The sequence below is a fragment of the Copadichromis virginalis genome, linkage group LG15, assembly GCF_057382275.1.
Source record: "Copadichromis virginalis isolate Kocher_CV1m ecotype Utaka linkage group LG15, C_Virginalis_male_GT1.1, whole genome shotgun sequence".
Lineage (NCBI taxonomy): Eukaryota > Metazoa > Chordata > Actinopteri > Cichliformes > Cichlidae > Copadichromis > Copadichromis virginalis.
Genome location: NC_140632.1, coordinates 42,194,886 through 42,214,957, shown reverse-complemented (window position 1 = coordinate 42,214,957; position 20,072 = coordinate 42,194,886). Strand labels below are relative to the sequence as shown.

Sequence of the window (20,072 nt, the reverse complement as noted above, 5' to 3'; positions counted from 1 at the left end):
CCCTGTACTTTTTAATTTGTATATGTTGCCTCTCGGCAGTGTCATCAGGAGGCATGGAGTGAACTTCCACAGTTACGCTGATGACACGCAGCTGTACATCTCCGTGTCTCCTGATGACACCAGATCAATGGATGCCCTTTTTAACTGTATCTTGGATATAAGATCTTGGATGGCAGAAAACTTTTTACAGCTTAACCAGGACAAAACTGAAGTTTTAATTGTCGGTCCTGAGGCTCAGAGAGAGAAACTCTTGTCTAAATTAGAGGCATTTTCACTATGTCCTTCGCTACAAGTGAAAAACCTGGGTGTTATTTTTGACTCTGAGCTTGGTTTTATCCCACATGTTAAACATGTAACCAAAATTGGATTTTATCATCTAAAAAATATAGCCAGAGTCGCCCTATTCTCTCTCGGGCCAACACGGAGATGCTGATGCATGCTTTTATTACCAGTCGCATTGATTACTGTAATGCCCTGCTCTCTGGTCTTCCTAAGAAGAATATTTCAACTTTACAACTCTTGCAAAACTCGGCAGCTCGTGTGCTGACGAAGACCAGAGGGCGGGCCCACATTACACCGGTTTTAGAATCGCTGCACTGGCTCCCCGTGTGTTTCAGGATCGATTTTAAAGTTCTTTTATTGGTTTTTAAATGTCTTAATGGTCTCGGGCCTTCTTATCTCTCAGATCTGCTTTTACCATACGAACCCTCGCGGACCCTGAGGTCCTCTGGTACTGGCCTTTTGATTGTCCCTAAAGTCAGGACACATACTCACGGAGAGGCAGCTTTTCAGTGGTATGGTCCTCGTCTGTGGAACAGCCTGCCGGAGGAGCTCAGGGCCGCAGAGAACGTACATGTTTTTAAGAACAGGCTCAAGACCACCTTTTTAATTTAGCTTTTACTTAGCGTTTATTTATTTTTTATGCTTATTTATTCTATCCTGTTATTCTATTATTAATTTAGGATTTACCTAATATTTCTTGATTTTATTCTTATTCATTTTTTAATCTTCTTACTCTATTTATATTTATATTTATATTGTATCCTGTTCTAATTTATTTTATCATTTTACCCTGTATACATCGTATTGCGTCATATCTCCAGTGTTTCCTCGGAGGGCGCTCTCTGCACCGGGGCTGTTATTGACCGTGGCTGCTGGGTCTCTGGGGTCCTCTCAGCCTGGTTGGGGGGCTCCTTTGCCTCCCTCCGGCTGTGTGCCCAGCCCGGAGGCTGCAGTCTGTGACCGGCTCCCGGTGCAGACGGCTCTCTGTTATAATGTTTCCTCACTTGGCTCATGCGAGCCCAGCCCAATTTTTACTCTTTAAGTGTGCGCGTGTGTGTATGTGTGTGTGGGGGTGGGGGGATATATGTGTATTGAGAGTGTGGGGAGTGAGTTGGAGGGTGGGGTGGGCTGCTTTTAACTATATAAAGCACTTTGTGCTACATTTTTTCTGTATGAAAAGTGCTTTATAAATAAAGATTGATTGATTGATTGATTGATTGATTGATTGATTGATTGATATAATGGTCGACAGTATCGAACGCTGCACTGAGGTCTAGCAGGACAAGCACAGAGATGAGTCCACTGTCAGAGGCCATAAGAAGATCATTTGTAACCTTCACTAAAGCTGTTTCTGTGCTGTGATGAGCTCTGAAACCTGACTGAAACTCTTCAAATAAACCTCTGCAGATGATCTGTTAGCTGTTTGACAACTACTCTTTCAAGGATGTTTGATATGAAAGGAAGGTTGGAGATTGGCCTATAATTAGCTAAGACTGCTGGGTGTAGAGATGGCTTTTTGAGTAAAGGTTTAACTACAGCCAGCTTGAAGGCCTGTGGTACATAGCCGATCATTAGAGATAGGTTGATCATATTTAAGATCGAAGCATTAATTAATGGCAGGACTTCTTAGAGCAGTTTTGTAGGAATGGGGTCTAAAAGACACGTTGATGGTTTGGAGGAAGTAATTATTGAAGTTAACTCAGAAAGATCAATTAGAGAAAAAGAGTCTAACTTAACATCAATGGTACTAAGAGTAGCTGTAGATAATATTACATCTGTGGGATGATTATTGGTAATTTTTTCTCTAATGATAAAAATTTTATTTGTGAAGAAGTTCATGAAGTCATTACTAGTTAACGTTAAAGGGATTGTTGGCTCAACAGAGCTCTGACTTTTTGTCAGCCTGGCTACAGAGCTGAAGAGAAACCTGGGGTCGTTCTTATTTTCTTCAATCAGTGATGAATAGTAAGATGCTCTGGCTTTGCGGAGGGCTTTCTTATAAAGCAGCAAACTATTTCTCCAGGCTAAATGATGATCCTCTAAATTTGTGACACGCCATTTCCTCTCCAGATTACGAGTCATCTGCTTTAGGGTACGTGTTTGAGAATTATACCACGGAGTCAGGTACTTCTGACTAGAGACCTTAGTTTTCACCGGAGCTACAGTATCCAGAGTCGTACGCAGTGAGGAGGTGAAATTATTAACAAGATAATCGACCTCTGTTGGGGTAGCGTTCAGATAGCTGCTCTGCTCTGTGTTGGTACAGGGCATTGAAGATGATAACAGTGGGTGGATTATATTCTTAAACTTAGTTACAGCGCTTTCAGAAAGACATCTACTGTGATAAAGTCTACTCTCCACTGCTGTGTAATCAATTATTGTAAATGTAAATGTTATCAGGAAATGATCAGACAGGAGAGGGTTTTCAGGAAACACTGTTAAATGTTCAGTTTCTATGCCATATGTTAAAACAAGATCTAGAGTGTGATTAAAGTGGTGGGTGGGTTCTTTTACATTTTGAGAGAAACCAATTGAGTCTAATAACAGATTAAATGCCATGTTGAGGCTGTCATTTTTAGCATCTACATGGATGTTAAAATCACCCACAATAATTATTTTATCTGAGCTCAGAACTAAATTAGATATAAAGTCTGAGAAATCAGACAGAAACTCTGTGTAAGGCCCAGGTGGACGATAGATGATAACAAGTAAGACTGGTTTCTGAGTTTCACAGCTGGGGTGGACGAGGCTAAGCATCAGGCTTTCAAATGAATTAAAAGTCTGTCTTGGTCTTTCATTAATTAATAGGCTGGTGTGAAAAATTGCTGCCACACCGCCCCCTCGGCCTGTGCTTCGAGATTTCTGGTAGTTAGAATGACTCGGGGGTGTTGATTCATTTAAACTAACATAATCATCCTGCTGCAACCAGGTTTCTGTAAGGCAGAGTAAATCAATTTGTTGATCAATTATTAAGTCATGTACTAACAGAGACTTGGAGGAGAGAGATCTAATATTTAATAATCCACATTTCACTGTTTTACTCTTTGGTTCAGATGTGGATACTGTATTGTTCTTTCTTTGTGATTGTTTATGTTTAAGTTGTTTGTTGCTGGTTTTTAGTTTGTTTTTTGTCTGTTTGGGAGCTGACACAGTCTTTATGGAGATGGGTTTTTGGGGGGGTAGCAGGAGGAGAGAAGCTGCAGAGAGGCGTGTAAGACTGCAACTCTGCTTCCTGGTCCCAACTCTGGATAGTCATTTTTTGGGGGGTTTAATAAATTTGTCCATATTTCTAGAAATGAGAGCTGCTCCATCCAAAGTGGGATGGATGCCGTCTCTCCTAACAAGACCAGGTTTCCTCCAGAAGGTTTGCCAATTATCTATGAAGCCCACATCGTTTCTGGGACACCACAAAGACAGCCATGCAAATAAACCTTTGCAATGAATGATATGATATCATGTATCTATTTTGGACCACATCTGTAAAAAATTCCAAATTATATACACAAAGTCATAGGAATCACCACCCCTGTTCATCATGATCTTAATATTTTTGCCCATAAGAAAAACGTCTTGAACAAAAATGACACATCAATATTTCATTAGTGTTGTCACATCACATCCTGTAAGCATCGTCTGTCTGTATCTTTTCTCTGCAAACAAACATTTTAGAGTTGGTAGTTCTATACAGTCTGTATAAGTGTGGTTAATCCAATAAACATTTGTAAGGAGATGGCAGTTACTGTGAATTTACAGCAGTTACACAGTGATTAGTAATAAACAGTCCCCAAAACTTGCATATGATCTTCAATTTGGAATCCATCTACTGACTACCACATAGCAGCTGGAGCAGTCTCCAATGGAGGTGAGTCCACTGCTGCCACCTGTGGCCAAGAACCACAGCCTACTACTAGATTAACTTGTGACACACATCTGCACCTGCTTCTATGATCACATTGAGTAGAGGCTGAGTGGCTGCACTTACACCTGGTGCATTCAAATCCACCTACAAACATGTTGAAAGATGCAATGCCAGCAATGTGGATTGACAACACTAAAAGCAATATTTCTGCTTCAAAATTGTTGGATATCACCCAGAAGGGTTAAATGTGGCACATTATATCCCAAACAGTCTCCAAGAACTGCTAAATAACTTGTACAAGAACAATAACACTGATAATATGCCATTTTCAAGCGTCAAATTTCAAAAATGTTGTAATTCAAAAATAATACAAAAAAAGGATAATGGCCAAATGGAAACAGGTGGGAGGAGATCTGCTTTAACACATTAGGAACACTAAGTAATAGGAAAGTGAAAACAAACGGTAATAAAAATGTCATTCCAATACAGCACTTATTAATTGAAACGAAAACCAAAAACGAATAACAATTACATCCAATTAAAGAAGAAACCACCAGTTAAAATAAACTAACAAATAAACCAGAAACAGGGGGTATAGCGGAAGCTCAACACCAGTAAACCATGGAACAACATGTATATTAATTCTTTTCCTACAGTAACTATAATGCTAACATGTTAGGAAACACAAAATAATTGAATAATCCTACAAACAAATTGCAATCAAAGCTGAACTCTAATGTTGTGAACAACACAGAAACACACACAGCAACACGAACATAAATTAATGAATTAATAAACAAATAAAAAACCAATTTGACGTTGACGTCACATTAAATACACCCTTTCTGCTTCCACAGGAATTATGTGACTAAGTAGCAGCCAGATACTAATCAAATGGACTTGATTTACTGATTATCTGGAAGTGTAAAAGCAGAAGTTTTCACAGTTTGTGTTAAAACAATGCAACAGTCTTTCCAAGAGTGGATTTCCAGTTCAGACTGTGCAGTGCTCAGAGAAACTGCCAAAAGCTCAAAACCTTCAGATTCTGCAGACTTCGGTTAACAAATTCAATGTTTAAGTTCATGACAGTACAGTTAGAAGAAGACTGAACAAATATAACTTGTTTGGAAGTATTAACTTATGAATAAGAACTTCAGCACTCACAATTTCATGTATAAAATCTTTAATATTACTAGATAATAAGAAAAAAACAAATGCAATTTAGCACAAGGCTTTCCTCAGCAGTTCTAATGCACATGTCGGCGCAGCCATCCACAAAACACTACCTGGACCTAATCCCTAATAGGCACAGGTGGTAACAATTAATAGTTTGTCAGCATGCAACACTGGCTGTGCACTCCAACCACAGACCTAAATCACTGAAACGTGTACAAAACAACACGCTCCATTAACACTGTCTGAGACACACAGTTGAGCCTGTTGGTTTTCTTATTTGCAAGGGCTGCCAGGAGAAAACCTCTTCTCTATAAAAAGGTCATGGCAGCACAGCTTAGGCATTTAAATAAACCACAAAACTTTTTGAACAATATCCTTTTGACACACCACACCAAAGTGGAGATGTTATAATTTAATAATGCACACACAAGCATATCAGGACAAACACCTCATATCAACAGTGGCAGAGGGGTGATGAATTGGACTTATTTTCACCTGGACATCACCTTCATGGGTACTTTGCATTCATCACATCGACCATGAACTTCTCTGTAAACCAAAGTATTCTAGAGTGAAATATGAGTCCCTCAGAAAATCTACAGCTGAATAGTTGGAAAAGAAAAGAATCAAGGTGGTTCAAGCTGACTAAATACTGTATAATGAACTTAAGAAAACTGTGCACAAACAAGTGCACACAGAACTCAATAAAGTGAAGCTGTAAAGAGGAGTGGAACACAATTTCTCCACAACAATGTGAGAGACTGACAAAGTCACATGGAAAAGTATTACTTCAAGTTACTGCTGCAAAAAGTGCTTCTTTAAGCTACTAAATCACAGGACTGCACGGAGTCCTCTGATGATTTTCCACAGATCGTTCCATAGCAGAGCACAGCCACTGTCTACGTGCTAAATCATTACTATACATAAAAAGAATTCATGAAAAACAACAACAAATCTGCATCAAAAACACCTCTATCATGTTGCCACTGTCTCACTGACACCAAAATGTTGTGACTACACCAAAAAGATGTAGTTCTGATAGAAAGATTGAATTTGTTGTTTCCATGACAGAAAAAACAAATAGCCAGAAATGTTCCCATATTTATTTGATTTGCCAAGCAGCTACTTTAACACAAGCTTAGAACGTTTGTCGATATTTCAGAAAGCCTCTTGTAAATCTTATTTAATTGTGTAACATATCGTACCAAATCTAGCTTTTTCTGTTAGTGTGTGTGTGTGTGTGTGTGTGTGTGTGTGTGTGTGTGTGTGTGTGTGTGTGTGTGTGTGTGTGTGTGTGTGTGTGTGTGTGTGTGTGTGTGTTTAGGGAGGGCATGCATTACAGGCTGATCAGGAGTCTAAGAATTTAAAAATAAAATAAAAAAAAGAACCCTGATTTCGATCAATAGTGGGAATATTCTTCAGGGGTTTCTTCATTTGTTTATTTCATTTTGTTTTCAGGCATTTTCCATCTGCCTCTGATCCTTACTTGCCTTTCTTGTTTCCCTGTGAAACAGAAAATTGCAGAAAGGACACAATTATTTATGGATATCAGGAGGTCTACTACAGAAACTGTTCCTGACATCTCCATAAACACATCACCTGTCTACCAGAACCTTTTCTATATTTTTCTTCATGTAGAAAAACTGAGACATGCTATATAAGATATATCATGGATTAAATATGTCATTAAAAAGCTTTACACTAACAAAAAGCTTCACTCACCCAGACCCACTTAAGAGCGGGCAGTACACGTCATCTTTTTCCTCGATTTCAGCCAGCACGAGTTGGCCATGGATTTTAAAAGCTGCCATTACCCTCTCCAGTCTATAGGCACACTTTTTAGGATCACGGATAATAAAAGTCACAAAAAAACCCCATTATAACAGACCAAACAAAAACAACAACAACAAAAAAAACCCTCACTTATGGACATCAACCTAACCCACACACTACCCACTGCTTCCTACCTTCCTGGGAGGCCTCCACATGCAGCTGTGTGTGATCAGAGGGACACTGGGGGGTCTCTTGCCTGAGTACTCAGACCCCCCCACTTCCACTGTTGCCCCTGAGGCTGTCCCCCGAAAGGTCATGAGTTCGCCACGAAGGCGATCAATCATTATCTGCTGGTTCACCAGTTGTTCTGTCTAAACATTTGCACAGAGGCGCACATTTAAAGAACAAATGATAACACAGCAGACATGCATTAAATTCATCTTTTAATTTTTTCCCCGTAAATAAAATATACTGATTTCTGCATCACAGAGCAGCTCTTTATTGCACTGTTCTCCTCCTCACCTGTATGCGTGATCGCTGCTTTTCTTCCTCTAACAACATAAGGTGAGTTTTCTTCTCTTGAAGGAGTTTCTCGAGTTCCTCTTTTACCCGTCTCAGTTCTGCATCTTTCTGCTCCAACAGTTGCTTGTCTATGTGGAGAGCTTCCTAAGCATACAAAAGAGAAACTGGATAGGATAGCAAGCCTATAAAATTGTACAACTTGGCTTTTGTCTATGTAAACAGTTTGATCCATTTGAGCCATGCTGCGTTTATTCACATCATCTTCTCATAAGCTCTCAGAGGATAAGATGTTCCAGACAAAATGTTGACAACTTGTAACGGAAACAAAAGAATAACCAATGATATACCCATGGCTTTATTTCTTTCTACAGCCTCAAATCTAAACGGGATGCAGTCATTCTTAGTTTACATTAGCTATATCTGTGGTTTTTAAAAAAAAATCCATATTACACTTCAGTTCTTTAACGGCAATTCCATCAGCAGTTTGAAATGATTTCAGTCTGAATACACTTCTCCTATTCTGAATAGCAGGTATCTAAGAGGGTACAGTAATATATAAATAAAACACCAAGCTCATTTGTTGTTGTTTAATGTGTCAGGCATGTCCACATGTTGGAGACACTAACCATTTTTTACACTTCAAGGCAACCAAATAAAAATCTCAGAGTTTTTTTGCTTTACTTTTTATCAATTGATTGTAATCAAAGTGTTTGCGATCTCTTAATGGCAACATCCCTTTTAAAATCTTTTATAGTTACCTGGCATTTTTTTTTAGCTCTTCTCTGAGGTTTAATGGAGCAAAATGGTCTCCCTCCTCCTTTGAACACTCCATACGAGTTGGAGGTGAGTGACTGACAGCTCTGAGGCTCTCCTGCAGCCGCTGCCTGAAAGAAGGACTTGGACGGTTCTGAACGTATCGGGCAATGGATGCAAACTGCAGGACGGCCAGGGTCTCAGCTACAAAGTGGTGGGAGGGGCTTACACTCGCCACCATTAGCGTGTGGGCGCTGCCTCCTCAGGGGCGGATCTAGAGAAGATTTTTTGGGGTGGAAATTTGCTCTGATTTACTGACATCTTTAGTCTCATCTACAATGACTGAAAATTGTGCACTGTCTTTAACTTCTCGCATGATCTCCTCAGCAACCATTTCAGCCAAACATGAAACAATTTCATTCTGGATGGTTTTACTGGTATACAAAGCATTTTTGGCTTGTTGTTCCAGTCTCCTTTTAACCACAGGATCATGATTGCCTACCATGTTCAACATTTCTAGGAAAATGCTCCTTTTATGTGCCTCCTAATGAGTCACGAAGGAGTCGAGTGATCTTGGGATTACGGTATGGTACGTGTGCACTGCCGGAGTTGTTACTGTGCCCATTTTGACTTCGGTTTGAAAGTGCACGGATAACGTTGCACAGTGCAAACAGGCCTGTGTTGATATGAGCAGACTCTTTCAGTTGTGTCCTGGTGTTCCCAGTTTTTCTAGCACGTTCCGAGCCTGCCAGGTCAACCAGACAGAGCTTAGAGGAGCGGACAGACTTAAAGGAAGAGTTCTTGCTGTTGTGGCAGGATAACACGACCTGAAGGGTGAGGATGGTATGAGAGCGACTGGAGCGCTCGTTCATTCCTGTGGTGCTGGTGTGCCGCAAAGCATTTCCCATCTTTACAATGCTGAGCAGCTCCTCTGCTGAGGTGATAACAACCTCTTCAGCTCCCACCACCACTGGAATCACACAGAGACTTTTTAGTCAATGAAACAAGACTGTTGCTTCCCCTGTAGGCAGACATTCACACAAAATGCCTAATCTCACTGGATCATTTATCATTCACTCATTAAATGAGCTAAAAACAATTTTACATATTATTACAAGTAGGTGCACCACAGAGCCGCTGACTGTAAATGATTACACAGTATATAATATCTTTTGCGGTACTTGTGATTTCTCCAGTGCGCTCTCTCAAACTTTTTATCCTGAAATACATAAGTGTTAATAATATCACAACGGTCTATCAATAGGATGATACTCAGATGGATGGTCGAAAATATAGGACGCAGTTTGTCATCTCTGAAGGTGTATGGTTTCTACTTTTTTATTTCTACTCTGAATACTAAAATATAAGTAAAGTAAAGGTAGAAAAAGTTGATTACCCGTGTTTCCCCTCTCATCTTCCCTGATATGAAGCTCTTTGTGGGTGGTCTGCCGCTGCAACAGGTCTCGTAGTTCCTCCTTGTACACCTCAATGTAGGAAACCTTCACTGTGACATCCACAACATCACTTTCCTTCGTCTTCTCCGCCAAGTATATGAACAGATCCTGGGCTGCACGGTCAATAATTCCCCCCTCTTCATGTATGGAAGGGTTTGGAAAAAGAGAATTACGGTTATGAAGTTAGAAAGTTCAGATGATTAATGGGCCTTAGAGAGCACAAACACTCCTTGAACTTATCAGTCACAGAGTGGTTAAGCTCTGTGTTGGAGCTTAACCACATTTTTTGGTTAAACTTCACATTTGAAGAAAAGCTATCTGGAGCATGTACAAACTGATCTTAATCTCTTTTAGGGCTGTCAAAATTGAGAGCAATCAAAACAACTGCTGTATAATGCCCTCCGCTATCTTTGTTTATAGCATGACTAAAATGCGTCATCGTTTTAGAAAGTCTGTGTTTTCGAGTGTCCACACTGCGACGGGACAGCTCCGTTTTGAAATGTATGCATTTTCGAGAGTGTTTTCCCTTGGGGAAAGCACCGTCTCAGTGTGGACAAGAGGCCAAAACGGAGAGAAAACAATGCGTTTTCAAACAAAAACGCATTAGTGTGGACGTAGCCTCAGTGTGTCCTATACCACCCCATCAGTGGAATCACCTTCCTGCAGGGGTCTCAGACAAATCATCCTCCGGGTACTTCTGGGTAGCTCTTCAAAGATTCAGACATGGCTGTGTTATTATTTCACACATCGTAACACGGCGTGATTGGTAAACAGAAGCCTGTCCTGGAAACCAACTAAAACTAACGTAAAAATACGAACTGTAAATCTAATCTGTCAAAAAAATTGTCAGAGGAAAGTGTTCTTCCTTGAAGATTTGAGTAGTTTTTATTGTATCTTTGGAAAAGAGTAACTCTGACTTCACCCTGAGGTCTAATCTAGTCACTAATCCATCAACAACACTTTGATTTCCTGTGGAGAACACAAAATCAGGAGAGTGCACTGAAGGCTGATGATTGTCCAAGTAGAGAACTTCCTAATGTGATTTTTCTCATGAAGATTTTCCCCATAAACCGCGGTAGCGATGTGGCAATATGTATGCGTGATGTGATCAAAACCAGACTTCCTCTGTGATCCATAAAAGGACCGCTTCCTCGGTGACAGCAGGTAGTCACTCAGCTCCTCCAGCCTGTAGCATATATAAGAGCTTCTCGACCACCAGCCTGAGACATGAGGAAGCATGAAGATTTTGAGCCTGAGTGCTCTGCTGAGCCTGGCACTCAGTTTACTGTGTGCCGATATCTCAGCCCAGAAAGATGCAAGTTTGGCAAAGGTACTATATACCTGACATGTCTGTGGCGAAGGTGGATGACTCCATAGAGAAAGCTCTGCAGGTGTGGGCCAAAGTCACGCCCCTGAGGTTCAGAAGAATCTATAGCAGCATTGCTGACATCATGATCTCCTTCAGCCGCAGTGGTGAGTCCACAAAGCACACAGTAATATTATCCCATAAAGACCAATGCAATCTTAGGTGTGTGTGTTTAGTCTACCCTGATTACCCTCCAACAGGTCATGGTGACGGCAGCCCCTTGGATGGCCCCGATGGCAATCTCCCCCACGCCTTTGGCCAGGCACTTGGGATTGGAGGAGATGCCCATATTGATGATGATGAAACCTTCACATTCCACTCAAACACAGGTGACTCTGTGACTTTGTTCCTGATTACTGCTCAGGATGTGGCCTGACTACCTTAAACTGTGACCTGTGGTTCTGAGTTTCTGCTCTAGGCTACGTCCTGTTCATGGTCGCTGCTCACGAGTTTGGTCACTCTCTGGGCTTGTCTCACTCTGATGACCCTGGCGCTCTCATGTATTCAATGTACTCATACAGTAACCTGGACACCTTTGTTCTGCCCTGGGATCTTAAAGGTATCAAGTCCCTTTACAGTGAGTCTTCACTTCTTCCTTTATGAAAAACTTTCAATTTGACCAAAACTTGTGGTAACACTCTACAACACAGTCTACAACTAAGGGCATAATTTCCCTGTAATTTTATTGAATGGATGCCATCAATTATATTTATCTATAAATAATTAAAAAACACTGTACTTTTTCGGGGTCATATTATGGAGTGACTTAACCTTGGCTAACTTGAAGGTATTTTATTACAAAGTTTAGACTTGCTCTGTCATTGTGAAGCTAGATGGGCCTACAAATGTTGAGTCATTATTTGATTAAGCGAACTTGTGCACTAGTTTGTGCACTAGCTTGTCTGTGATGTCACATTGATGAAATGACCTCCAGGTCCAAATGATGACCCCTAGGGCGCCCGTCAAGCCCGACGCCTGCGACTTGACCCTGGTTTTGGACTGCGAGGAGAGATGCTCTTCTTCAAGGGCAGGAAAGTAAAACAAATCCATGTGGAGCGTTTTTCTCCATGGTGTTGCTGAGATGATCATTTGTGTGTGATCAGGTTCTTCTGGTGTAGCCACCCTCAGCTTGTGACCCCTCAGCAGGCTGTCATCACAAACTTCTGGCCCGACGCATCAGTTATCATCGACGCTGCATACGAGAGCCCACAGTCAGACCGAGTCCTTCTTTTTAAAGGTCTGTGTCCATCTGCTGAAGCACGCTTCATCCCTCCCTCACACAGGTCCGCGATGAAATCCTCTTTACATCTGTTTGCAGGCTGCTGCGTCTGGGCGTTCAGCGGCTATGACCTCATGACCGGGTATCCTAAATCCATACCCAGCTTTGGTCTACCCACAGCAGTGGAAAAGGATGCCGCCCCCAAATGACCCACAGACCAGGAAGACTCTTTTCTTTGTAGGCAGCAGTTACTACAGGTATGTTCAGGTCACACCTGGGGAATATCTTGCCTAATCCCATTTCTCTTCCAGCTGTGACGAGGCCAGGGTGGACATGGACGACGGAAACCCCAAACAAGTGGATGACACCTTCCTGGAAATGAGCTCCGGAGTGACAGTGACTCTGTTGTACAGAGGTGAGCATCTGTCCAGCTGTTTTCAGGGTCTTTGGGCTGTAATGCAGAACAAACAGGTGACGTGTGTCCCGCAGGTTTCTTCTACCTGTACAGTGGACCATACATGTACGAGTTCAGCCAGAGGACGGGGAAGCTGCTCCGTGTGCTGAGGAACAGCTACTTCCTGTCCTGCTTCAAACTCTAGACCCATTGACAAGTTCACACAAAATCCCAAATTAAAGGAGAAGAAGAGCCAATCATTTTTTAATGATTTCACTGAGCTCAGGTGTTTCTGTAACGTCACTGCTTTATAAAGTTTTCAATATAAATTTCCCTGTGGCACAGTCGTCCTTGTTTATTTGCTGCAAGTCAACCTGTGAACATCACACACATCAAACACAAACCAGTTACCGTATTTCCCGGACTACAAAGCGCACCTGAATATTAGCCGCACAAGCTAAAATCAGGGGGAAATCCTGTTTTGTACATACATTAGCCGCACCTGACTAAAAGTCGCAGGTGTTTCAATGTTGACTTATCATATGTAAGAGAATATGCACAAAGGGAATTGTCAGGAAAGAGATGGCTGTTTGGAGACACACCCCTTTTATTAATATTTTGAAAAACAAGTTACGGGTACATATTTGCATAACTTTTTAGGTATATGTACAAGTAGCGGTAATTACAAGTACGAAACATGTACTGTGCTTCATAAATGAGTAACAAATGTAGTACATAACAATAACCTACAGCACACCAGAAAAATAGATTCGGACTACCTTTTAGGCTCAGGTGCAGCGACACGGCTTTAACAAGAAGAAAAGTCAGTCATTCACCACCATCTTTCTCTTCTTCCCGCGCACTAAAACCACCAAAGTCCTCTTCTCCAGTGTCGGAAACGAACAGGCTCAGGATGGCTTCGTCATCCACTCTCGGCTCCTTTCCTTCGTTGTCACTTTCAAAACCAGTGTCAGAGTCGAACACCCTCAGAAGGGCCGTGGCGGTGTCCTCTCCATCATGCAGCAGTCCAGCCCTTCGAAATCCGTAGGTGATCATGGATGTTTTCACACTTTTCCACGCTGTCAGAATCCACCAGTGGAGTTGAGCATAACTTGCTTTTCGCAAGTTTATCGCTGCTCGTCATCCACGCCTCCCGCTGAACGCGTAGCGCTACTTTGAAGTTTGTTTTTCGCGCTACTTGTACGGCACTATGTTGCCTGGCGGACGGACATGTGACCAACATACCACTCTTGAACCCCGATACTGTGTGTCTGATCACATGCCCTTCTGCCAGGCAACGTAGTGCCGTACAACAGCGGAACACACAAACAAAACAAATCACCTTACGATATCACAAAAATCATGGACAATCCATAGAAAAGCCGCACCTGACTAAAAGCCGCAGGGTTCAAAGCTTGTGCAAAAAGTAGCGGCTTATAGCCCGACAATTACGGTAAATACATCATGTCTAGGTGTGTTACAGCCTGAGGTGACACAGGTACACACTACGGTATTTAAGGGACAAGTACAACTTTACTTGAATAAAGGGGCAAAAATACTTAGAGTACAAAACCAGTACCTGTACGTTTCAGGTGATACTCATATCAGAATATGGTAACACAAACTTTATTTAAACTGAGGGTCTGACTGAACATCTGTATTTACTGCTGCCTCCACACTTGGACAGGTAAACGAGAGTGTACAGTGGGGTTTGGCAGATGGAAGAACCACAGAACTGGTAGTAGTGGTGCATCATGGGAAAGAGAGTCAGTCAGAATTAAATTAATGAAATAAATAAAAGTTTGTTTTAGCAGGTTGGTCAATATGTAGAGTGGAATGAGAGTGCCCTCTCCTGGACCTGTGAACAAACTGCAAGCAGCTGCTGATCTTACTTTGAATGGAAACACTGAGTTTGAACCACACAGACAGCCAATGAAAGTGAAGCTGGACAGGTGTGAGTCACACCTGTGGGTAACCCTGGGACAGGTGACAGAAACATCTGCTTTCATATGTCGGTTTGAGGACTCACAGCTATCTTAGAGACAGGAAAGTAATGCAGTGCTTTTACATAAACGCTGTAGTTGTTTGTTAATGTCAGTGATGTCATTATAAAGAGCTCATCATTTAGAGCAACAGAAGGTGTGATCTGATCAGAGGTTTAAACCAGCTGTGCGCACATCTGTTCAGGTACAAAGTGTAGCAGCGACCATCTCCTGTTGTGTCCTGAGCCAAGCTTCAGGTGAGTCTGACTAGAGGCTCAGAAACAGGAAGTGAGCTGAGAACTGTTACTGTTACCAGAATTGTATTGTGTAGTACTTTACAGTAGTTAAATACTGTACTAGGATCAGTTCAAGTAGAACTGAAATAAAAATGGCTGCGGTTACAGAGGAGTGTGATGTCTGAACAGGATAAAACTGATGATCTTCACTGAGTGTGCTCTTATTGCGTGCCTGCAGGAAGGCTAGTGTTTGCTGTTCTCCAGAAAAAGAACTAGAAGAACTGCAGGTCTGAGTAAAACAGACCTGCAGTTCTTCTAGCCCTGACTGGCCAGTTGATGGTGTGCACTCTACTGAGGTCACATTTTGGGATTGCCAGGGATCGCTCGAACCCCCACAGCCGTTACTGAGGTCACATCAGTCTGATGACCTGCTGATTTCGATACCTCAGCTTCATATCTGTCACTGACTCTGACCACCTGCTCCCTCTCACCTGCCTGTCATAGCCTGTCTCAGGCTGTGTGATGTCATCAAAGTGCGACAGTGAAGACTGATCTGCATGATTTTATAACAATACTCTGAGTGAATGCCGCTGCTGCTGATGAAGATGATGTTATGGTCATTGACAGCAGCGTCCATCTTACTCTCTCTGGAGATCAGGCTGGAGATGATGGAGATGATGATATACAACATCAGTGACATTATCTGTGACATCAGACAGCAGGATGAAGTTTATGTAAGATGAAGGTCTGACTGTTGTGGGTGAGCTGTGGGTGATGTGATACTGATGCTGATCCAGGACTAGCTGAGCTCAGGTACACGATGAGATGCAGAAACACTGAAGCACCCCAACACCTGCAGGAGGAGTTACTTTATCAGGTTACTGAGGAGGACTGAGACATCGCCATCATGAAACGGACCATCGATTATTCATGTCTGACTGATCTGACATCAGTCAGAGGAGCAGCTGAGCTGGATCGTTGCTGCTGATGATGAAGTAACCGTAGATACATACAGGTAATAATTACTTTATTTACACAGCTCCAAAGCCACAGTCTCCTCGGTCTGCTCTAATGATTCACTAAATAAGGCTACAGAGCGTGCTGCCTCTTCATTGGTCGCTCTTTAACGTTTGTCACGTGTCCTGAGCTGGACTCGAACCCGCGCTCTCCGGCTCTTGTCAGCAGATGTTTTTAAATAAAGTTGGACTGGGAACGCCTTCCTCCTCCTCCCTCCTCCTCGGGGCGGAGCGCCAGCACTCCTCTGAGGAGGAGTCTGTCTCCTCCTATAAAGAGGATCCCCGCTCCTCCTCCTCCCTCTTCTTTCTCCTCCGGCGGATCCTCGCGGTTCCTCTTCATCATGGGTTTCGGTGACCTGAAGTCAGCCTCCGGCCTCAAAGTGCTCAATGACTTCCTGTCCGACCGCAGCTACATCGAAGGGTGAGTGCCGGGAACCGCCGTAAAGCGGGAGAAACTGCGACCCAAAATAGCCGTCATGTTGGGTCCATGCTGAGCTAACAGTTAGCTGCCTTGATTAAAGCGCTAAAGAAAGGAAACCGGAAAGGGGACGGTAATCTGGCGCGAGAGGTGCACCAGTCTTGGAAGGAGGGGTAGGGTCCGGGCCGATGCCGTTTTTATTCACTTCCGTTTGACGTGACAAGCTGTTAGCTTGTTAGTCCGTTAGCCGCATGCTGCTAACGGCTGCGCGCCGCGAGGCTGCGCGCTGACTCACGTGGACTGAGTGAAGTCCTGCACCTGCTCTTGGAGTACCCCTAACCAAGGTCATGTGTTCTCTCCTCAGGTACGTACCCTCCCAGGCTGACGTGGCGGTCTTCGAAGCTATTTCGGCTCCGCCCCCTGCTGACCTGTACCACGCAGTTCGCTGGTACAACCACATCCGGTCCTACCAGAGCGAGAAGAGCAGGTGAGCGCTACTGACATCATGGGGTGAATACCGGTGTGCTGGCGGCTGCAACTAAGCCCCGCCTCCTGTTTTAGTCTTCCAGGTGTGAAGAAGCCCCTGGGTCAGTACGGGCCCCTTGGAGTGGCCGACACCACCTCAGGCTCCGCCCCCACCACAGCCAAAGACGAGGACGATGATGACATCGACCTGTTTGGTTCAGATGAGGAGGTGAGGAGGTGGTGATGTCACCATGACGCTACAGTGTCATGGTCACTCTAACCTGAGTTTTGTTTGACAGGAAGATGCTGAGGCGACCCGGCTGAAGGAGGAACGTCTCGCCGCCTACGCTGCCAAGAAGTCTAAAAGTAGGTCCGCCCCCCTCGCAGCCAATGCATAATACAGACTCTGTGATGATTAACCAATCACCATCTTTCGGCTGACGCCTGATGGACGCCTTTTCTGCCTGACGAGTCCCACCCTCGCACGGCTCGTGGCTCGCTCAGTTTCCACAGTAACTAACCACTCCCCTGTCCTGCAGAGCCCGCAGTCATCGCCAAGTCTTCGATTCTATTGGACGTGAAGCCGTGGGACGATGAGACTGACATGGCGAAGCTCGAAGAGTGCGTACGCAGTATCCAGATGGACGGGCTGGTGTGGGGCCAGTGTGAGTACTACTGCATACACTACTACACACACCACTGTGGGGTCAAAGTATTACACACAGGGTTGGAGTCAGTATTTGGATAGATGGGCTGGTGTGGGTACTGCACAGAGTAATACTACTGGTAGCACTGCAGTAGCATTACAGTAATCATTGTACCAGATGATGTGGTGGTAGTACTAGTGTCTAACTCTCGGAGCAGTAGTGAGGTACTGATCAGTACTCTGTCAGTTCAGTCATTGATAACGCTGTGATCATTGATTATAGATGAGTACTGATGGATCAATGGAGCTGATCAGTTATTGGGTGGATCAGTATACCTGTGACACCTGAAGTAATGATTATATATCATTACAGGCTAGGGCTGGGCCATATCATACCGTTCACGGTAATGCCGGTATAATGTTGGGCAACAAAAAGAAAATGAAATATCGCGATAGAATATGGGAAAAACGCGCATGCACAGTGCCTTTGTTTTCATACGCACATGGCGCCAAAAGCATGACTGAGAATGAGAAGGGCGAAAGTTGGTTTGTAAAAATGCTGCAACCTCAGTGGTGTGGAACTGGTTTAGCTTTCGTCCGTCAGATACACAACAAAGCACTATTTTTGGTAGAGCATGCTAGCGGGCTGTCGTTATTACCATGTTGTTTGGAAAATACGGCACACTTAAAATCAGTCCTTTGATTCTTCTGAAAATCGACAGAGCCCCTTATAATCCCGTGTGCCTTATGTATGAACTCTGGTTGTGTTTACTGACCTCGAAACTATTTTATGTACACGGCGCTCGAAAATCTGTCAAATGTTTCAGTACGACTTTGCTAAGCTACAAAGTCGCACCGCTTGATGGATTGTCGGAGCATTACGGCTATCGTAAGCGGAGCGATACGTACTGTGCTTTGACATAGTGTGTGTGTGTGTGTGTGTGTGTAACCTCTTAAGTGTTGTGGACATTATACATGGTTATGCTGAGGATATGTCGGCCAGTTTCCACTGGAAATGACTTTTGGTTAAACTGTCAGCGAAGAATTTGCATTTGCACTGTTAAATATTTATATAACTTTGATGCACATAAAAACCGGCTGCTTGTTGAAGTGAAAATACATTGTTTTTATTTTTATTTGTTTTGCCCTAATAAAGTTGTGGAGTTGTAAAGTATTTTGTCTCGTGTCAATTATATCGTCAGTTATAGCGTTATTGCAAATTTTTGAATGTATATCGTGATAAATATTTTTGGTCATATCGCCCTGCTCTAGTACAGGCTCATTTTGATGTTCTGAACTGTTTATTGATAATAGGTTATTGGTGTGTGTGTGTGTGTGTGTGTGTGTGTGTGTGTGTGTGTGTGTGTGTGTGTGTGTAATATTGATCAGGCTCACTGATGATCTAACTCACCATCTTTCGGCTGATCACTGATGGACTCTTATTGATCTGAGAGCTTCTGATCACTGACCAATAACCCGATGGCTGCAGCTTGTAGTCACTGATCGATAACTTTGCTTAATCTGTCCTGCAGCCAAACTGGTTCCCGTGGGTTACGGCATCAAGAAGTTGCAGATCAACTGTGTGGTGGAGGATGACAAGGTGAGTGGCCTGTTACTGCTTGTTGATCAGGTGTCTGTCAGGTTGATTAGATCACCTGTGACACACCTGCAGCAGTAAATGCTGTTACCTGTGTGTGAGCTCACCTGTGTGATGTCACCTGTCTCAGGTGGGCACTGACATCCTGGAGGAGAAGATCACGGAGTTCGAGGACTTCGTACAGTCGATGGACGTCGCTGCATTCAATAAAATCTGAAATAAAAGCTCTGCACCATACACTGTGTCTGACTCACCTGTACACACACTCACACCTGTGGTTAAGGGACCTGTAGCACTGAGCAGGTGGAGCTCAGGGGTGCTTTCAGGTAAACTCAAAGGTGATCCTAAACTCAGGTGCAAGTAAGCCTAAGATTAAACCACTAAGGCTACGTTCACACTGCAGGCGAAAGCGCATCAAATCCGATTTTATTTTAATTTTATTTTTGACCCTATGCGACCCATATCCGACCATGGTATGACAGTGTGAACAGCACAAATCCGATCTGGGTCCCTTTCGTATGTGGTACTGAATCCGATACATATCCGATGTTTTAGAAAGTGACTACTGTTTGAACGGTCATGTTGCATTATATCAGTCTTTTACGTCACTGACACAAGACGGACACAAATTATCAGTGCCCGAGAACACATCGCCAACGCTTCCTGGCCATCCAGTGTAGATGTCAGTGAAACTGTTGGGAAGACAACGTTGGAGAAACGTGAACATTTTCTTTGTTCTGTATAATCTGCAGATTCTGACAGAAATCTGCAGCTATCCTTTGAAGCAGCGCTCCTCTAAAACAGCAATAAGGATCATTATTAGGTTATCTACATTATTATGTAAATAACAAAATAACTTCAAGCAAAAATTGGGAAACGTAAAGTCCAAAGTCTTTATATTAAGGCCATCAGTC

General features: G+C 43.1%; 3 protein-coding genes across 3 annotated transcripts; 2 read left to right on the top strand and 1 right to left on the bottom strand.

Moving 5' to 3' along the window:
- Positions 1-6,410: 6,410 nt before the first annotated feature.
- LOC146693103 (uncharacterized) lies at positions 6,411-9,595 on the bottom strand. The gene is made up of 7 exons (XM_085433528.1): positions 9,547-9,595; positions 9,102-9,335; positions 8,469-8,569; positions 7,613-7,756; positions 7,285-7,461; positions 7,040-7,152; positions 6,411-6,820 (listed from the first exon to the last, which is right to left on the bottom strand). The coding sequence occupies exons 1-7, from the start codon at positions 9,593-9,595 to the stop codon at positions 6,772-6,774; spliced, it is 867 nt and encodes a 288-aa protein (XP_085289654.1). The 3' UTR covers positions 6,411-6,771.
- Positions 9,596-10,697: 1,102 nt separating this feature from the next.
- On the top strand, positions 10,698-12,811 carry LOC146693102 (collagenase 3-like). The gene is made up of 7 exons (XM_085432983.1): positions 10,698-11,514; positions 11,604-11,762; positions 11,848-11,861; positions 12,120-12,220; positions 12,289-12,422; positions 12,504-12,641; positions 12,716-12,811. The coding sequence occupies exons 1-6, from the start codon at positions 11,133-11,135 to the stop codon at positions 12,611-12,613; spliced, it is 900 nt and encodes a 299-aa protein (XP_085289109.1). The 5' UTR covers positions 10,698-11,132; the 3' UTR covers positions 12,614-12,641; positions 12,716-12,811.
- A 3,479-nt stretch (positions 12,812-16,290) lies between these two features.
- On the top strand, positions 16,291-19,395 carry eef1b2 (eukaryotic translation elongation factor 1 beta 2). The gene is made up of 7 exons (XM_085433466.1): positions 16,291-16,453; positions 16,815-16,937; positions 17,012-17,144; positions 17,215-17,281; positions 17,455-17,580; positions 19,094-19,161; positions 19,289-19,395. Exons 1-7 carry the CDS (start codon positions 16,374-16,376, stop codon positions 19,373-19,375), a joined length of 684 nt encoding a protein of 227 aa, XP_085289592.1. The 5' UTR covers positions 16,291-16,373; the 3' UTR covers positions 19,376-19,395.
- Positions 19,396-20,072: the final 677 nt, after the last annotated feature.

Bases quoted from the DNA above. Each gene is read 5' to 3' on its own strand.
- eef1b2 (XM_085433466.1), top strand. From the start codon at position 16,374: ATGGGTTTCGGTGACCTGAAGTCAGCCTCCGGCCTCAAAGTGCTCAAT. The intron at 16,454-16,814 runs GTGAGTGCCGGG...TTCTCTCCTCAG, and splicing joins GACCGCAGCTACATCGAAGG to GTACGTACCCTCCCAGGCTG. The intron at 17,282-17,454 runs GTAGGTCCGCCC...CCTGTCCTGCAG, and splicing joins CGCTGCCAAGAAGTCTAAAA to AGCCCGCAGTCATCGCCAAG.
- LOC146693103 (XM_085433528.1), bottom strand. From the start codon at position 9,595: ATGTATTTCAGGATAAAAAGTTTGAGAGAGCGCACTGGAGAAATCACA. The intron at 7,462-7,612 runs GTGAGGAGGAGA...GCAAATGTTTAG, and splicing joins AGCAGCGATCACGCATACAG to ACAGAACAACTGGTGAACCA. The intron at 6,821-7,039 runs GTGAGTGAAGCT...TCTGTTTCACAG, and splicing joins CCGCTCTTAAGTGGGTCTGG to GGAAACAAGAAAGGCAAGTA.
- LOC146693102 (XM_085432983.1), top strand. From the start codon at position 11,133: ATGCAAGTTTGGCAAAGGTACTATATACCTGACATGTCTGTGGCGAAG. The intron at 11,515-11,603 runs GTGACTCTGTGA...TTTCTGCTCTAG, and splicing joins CACATTCCACTCAAACACAG to GCTACGTCCTGTTCATGGTC. The intron at 12,423-12,503 runs GTCTGTGTCCAT...ATCTGTTTGCAG, and splicing joins CCGAGTCCTTCTTTTTAAAG to GCTGCTGCGTCTGGGCGTTC.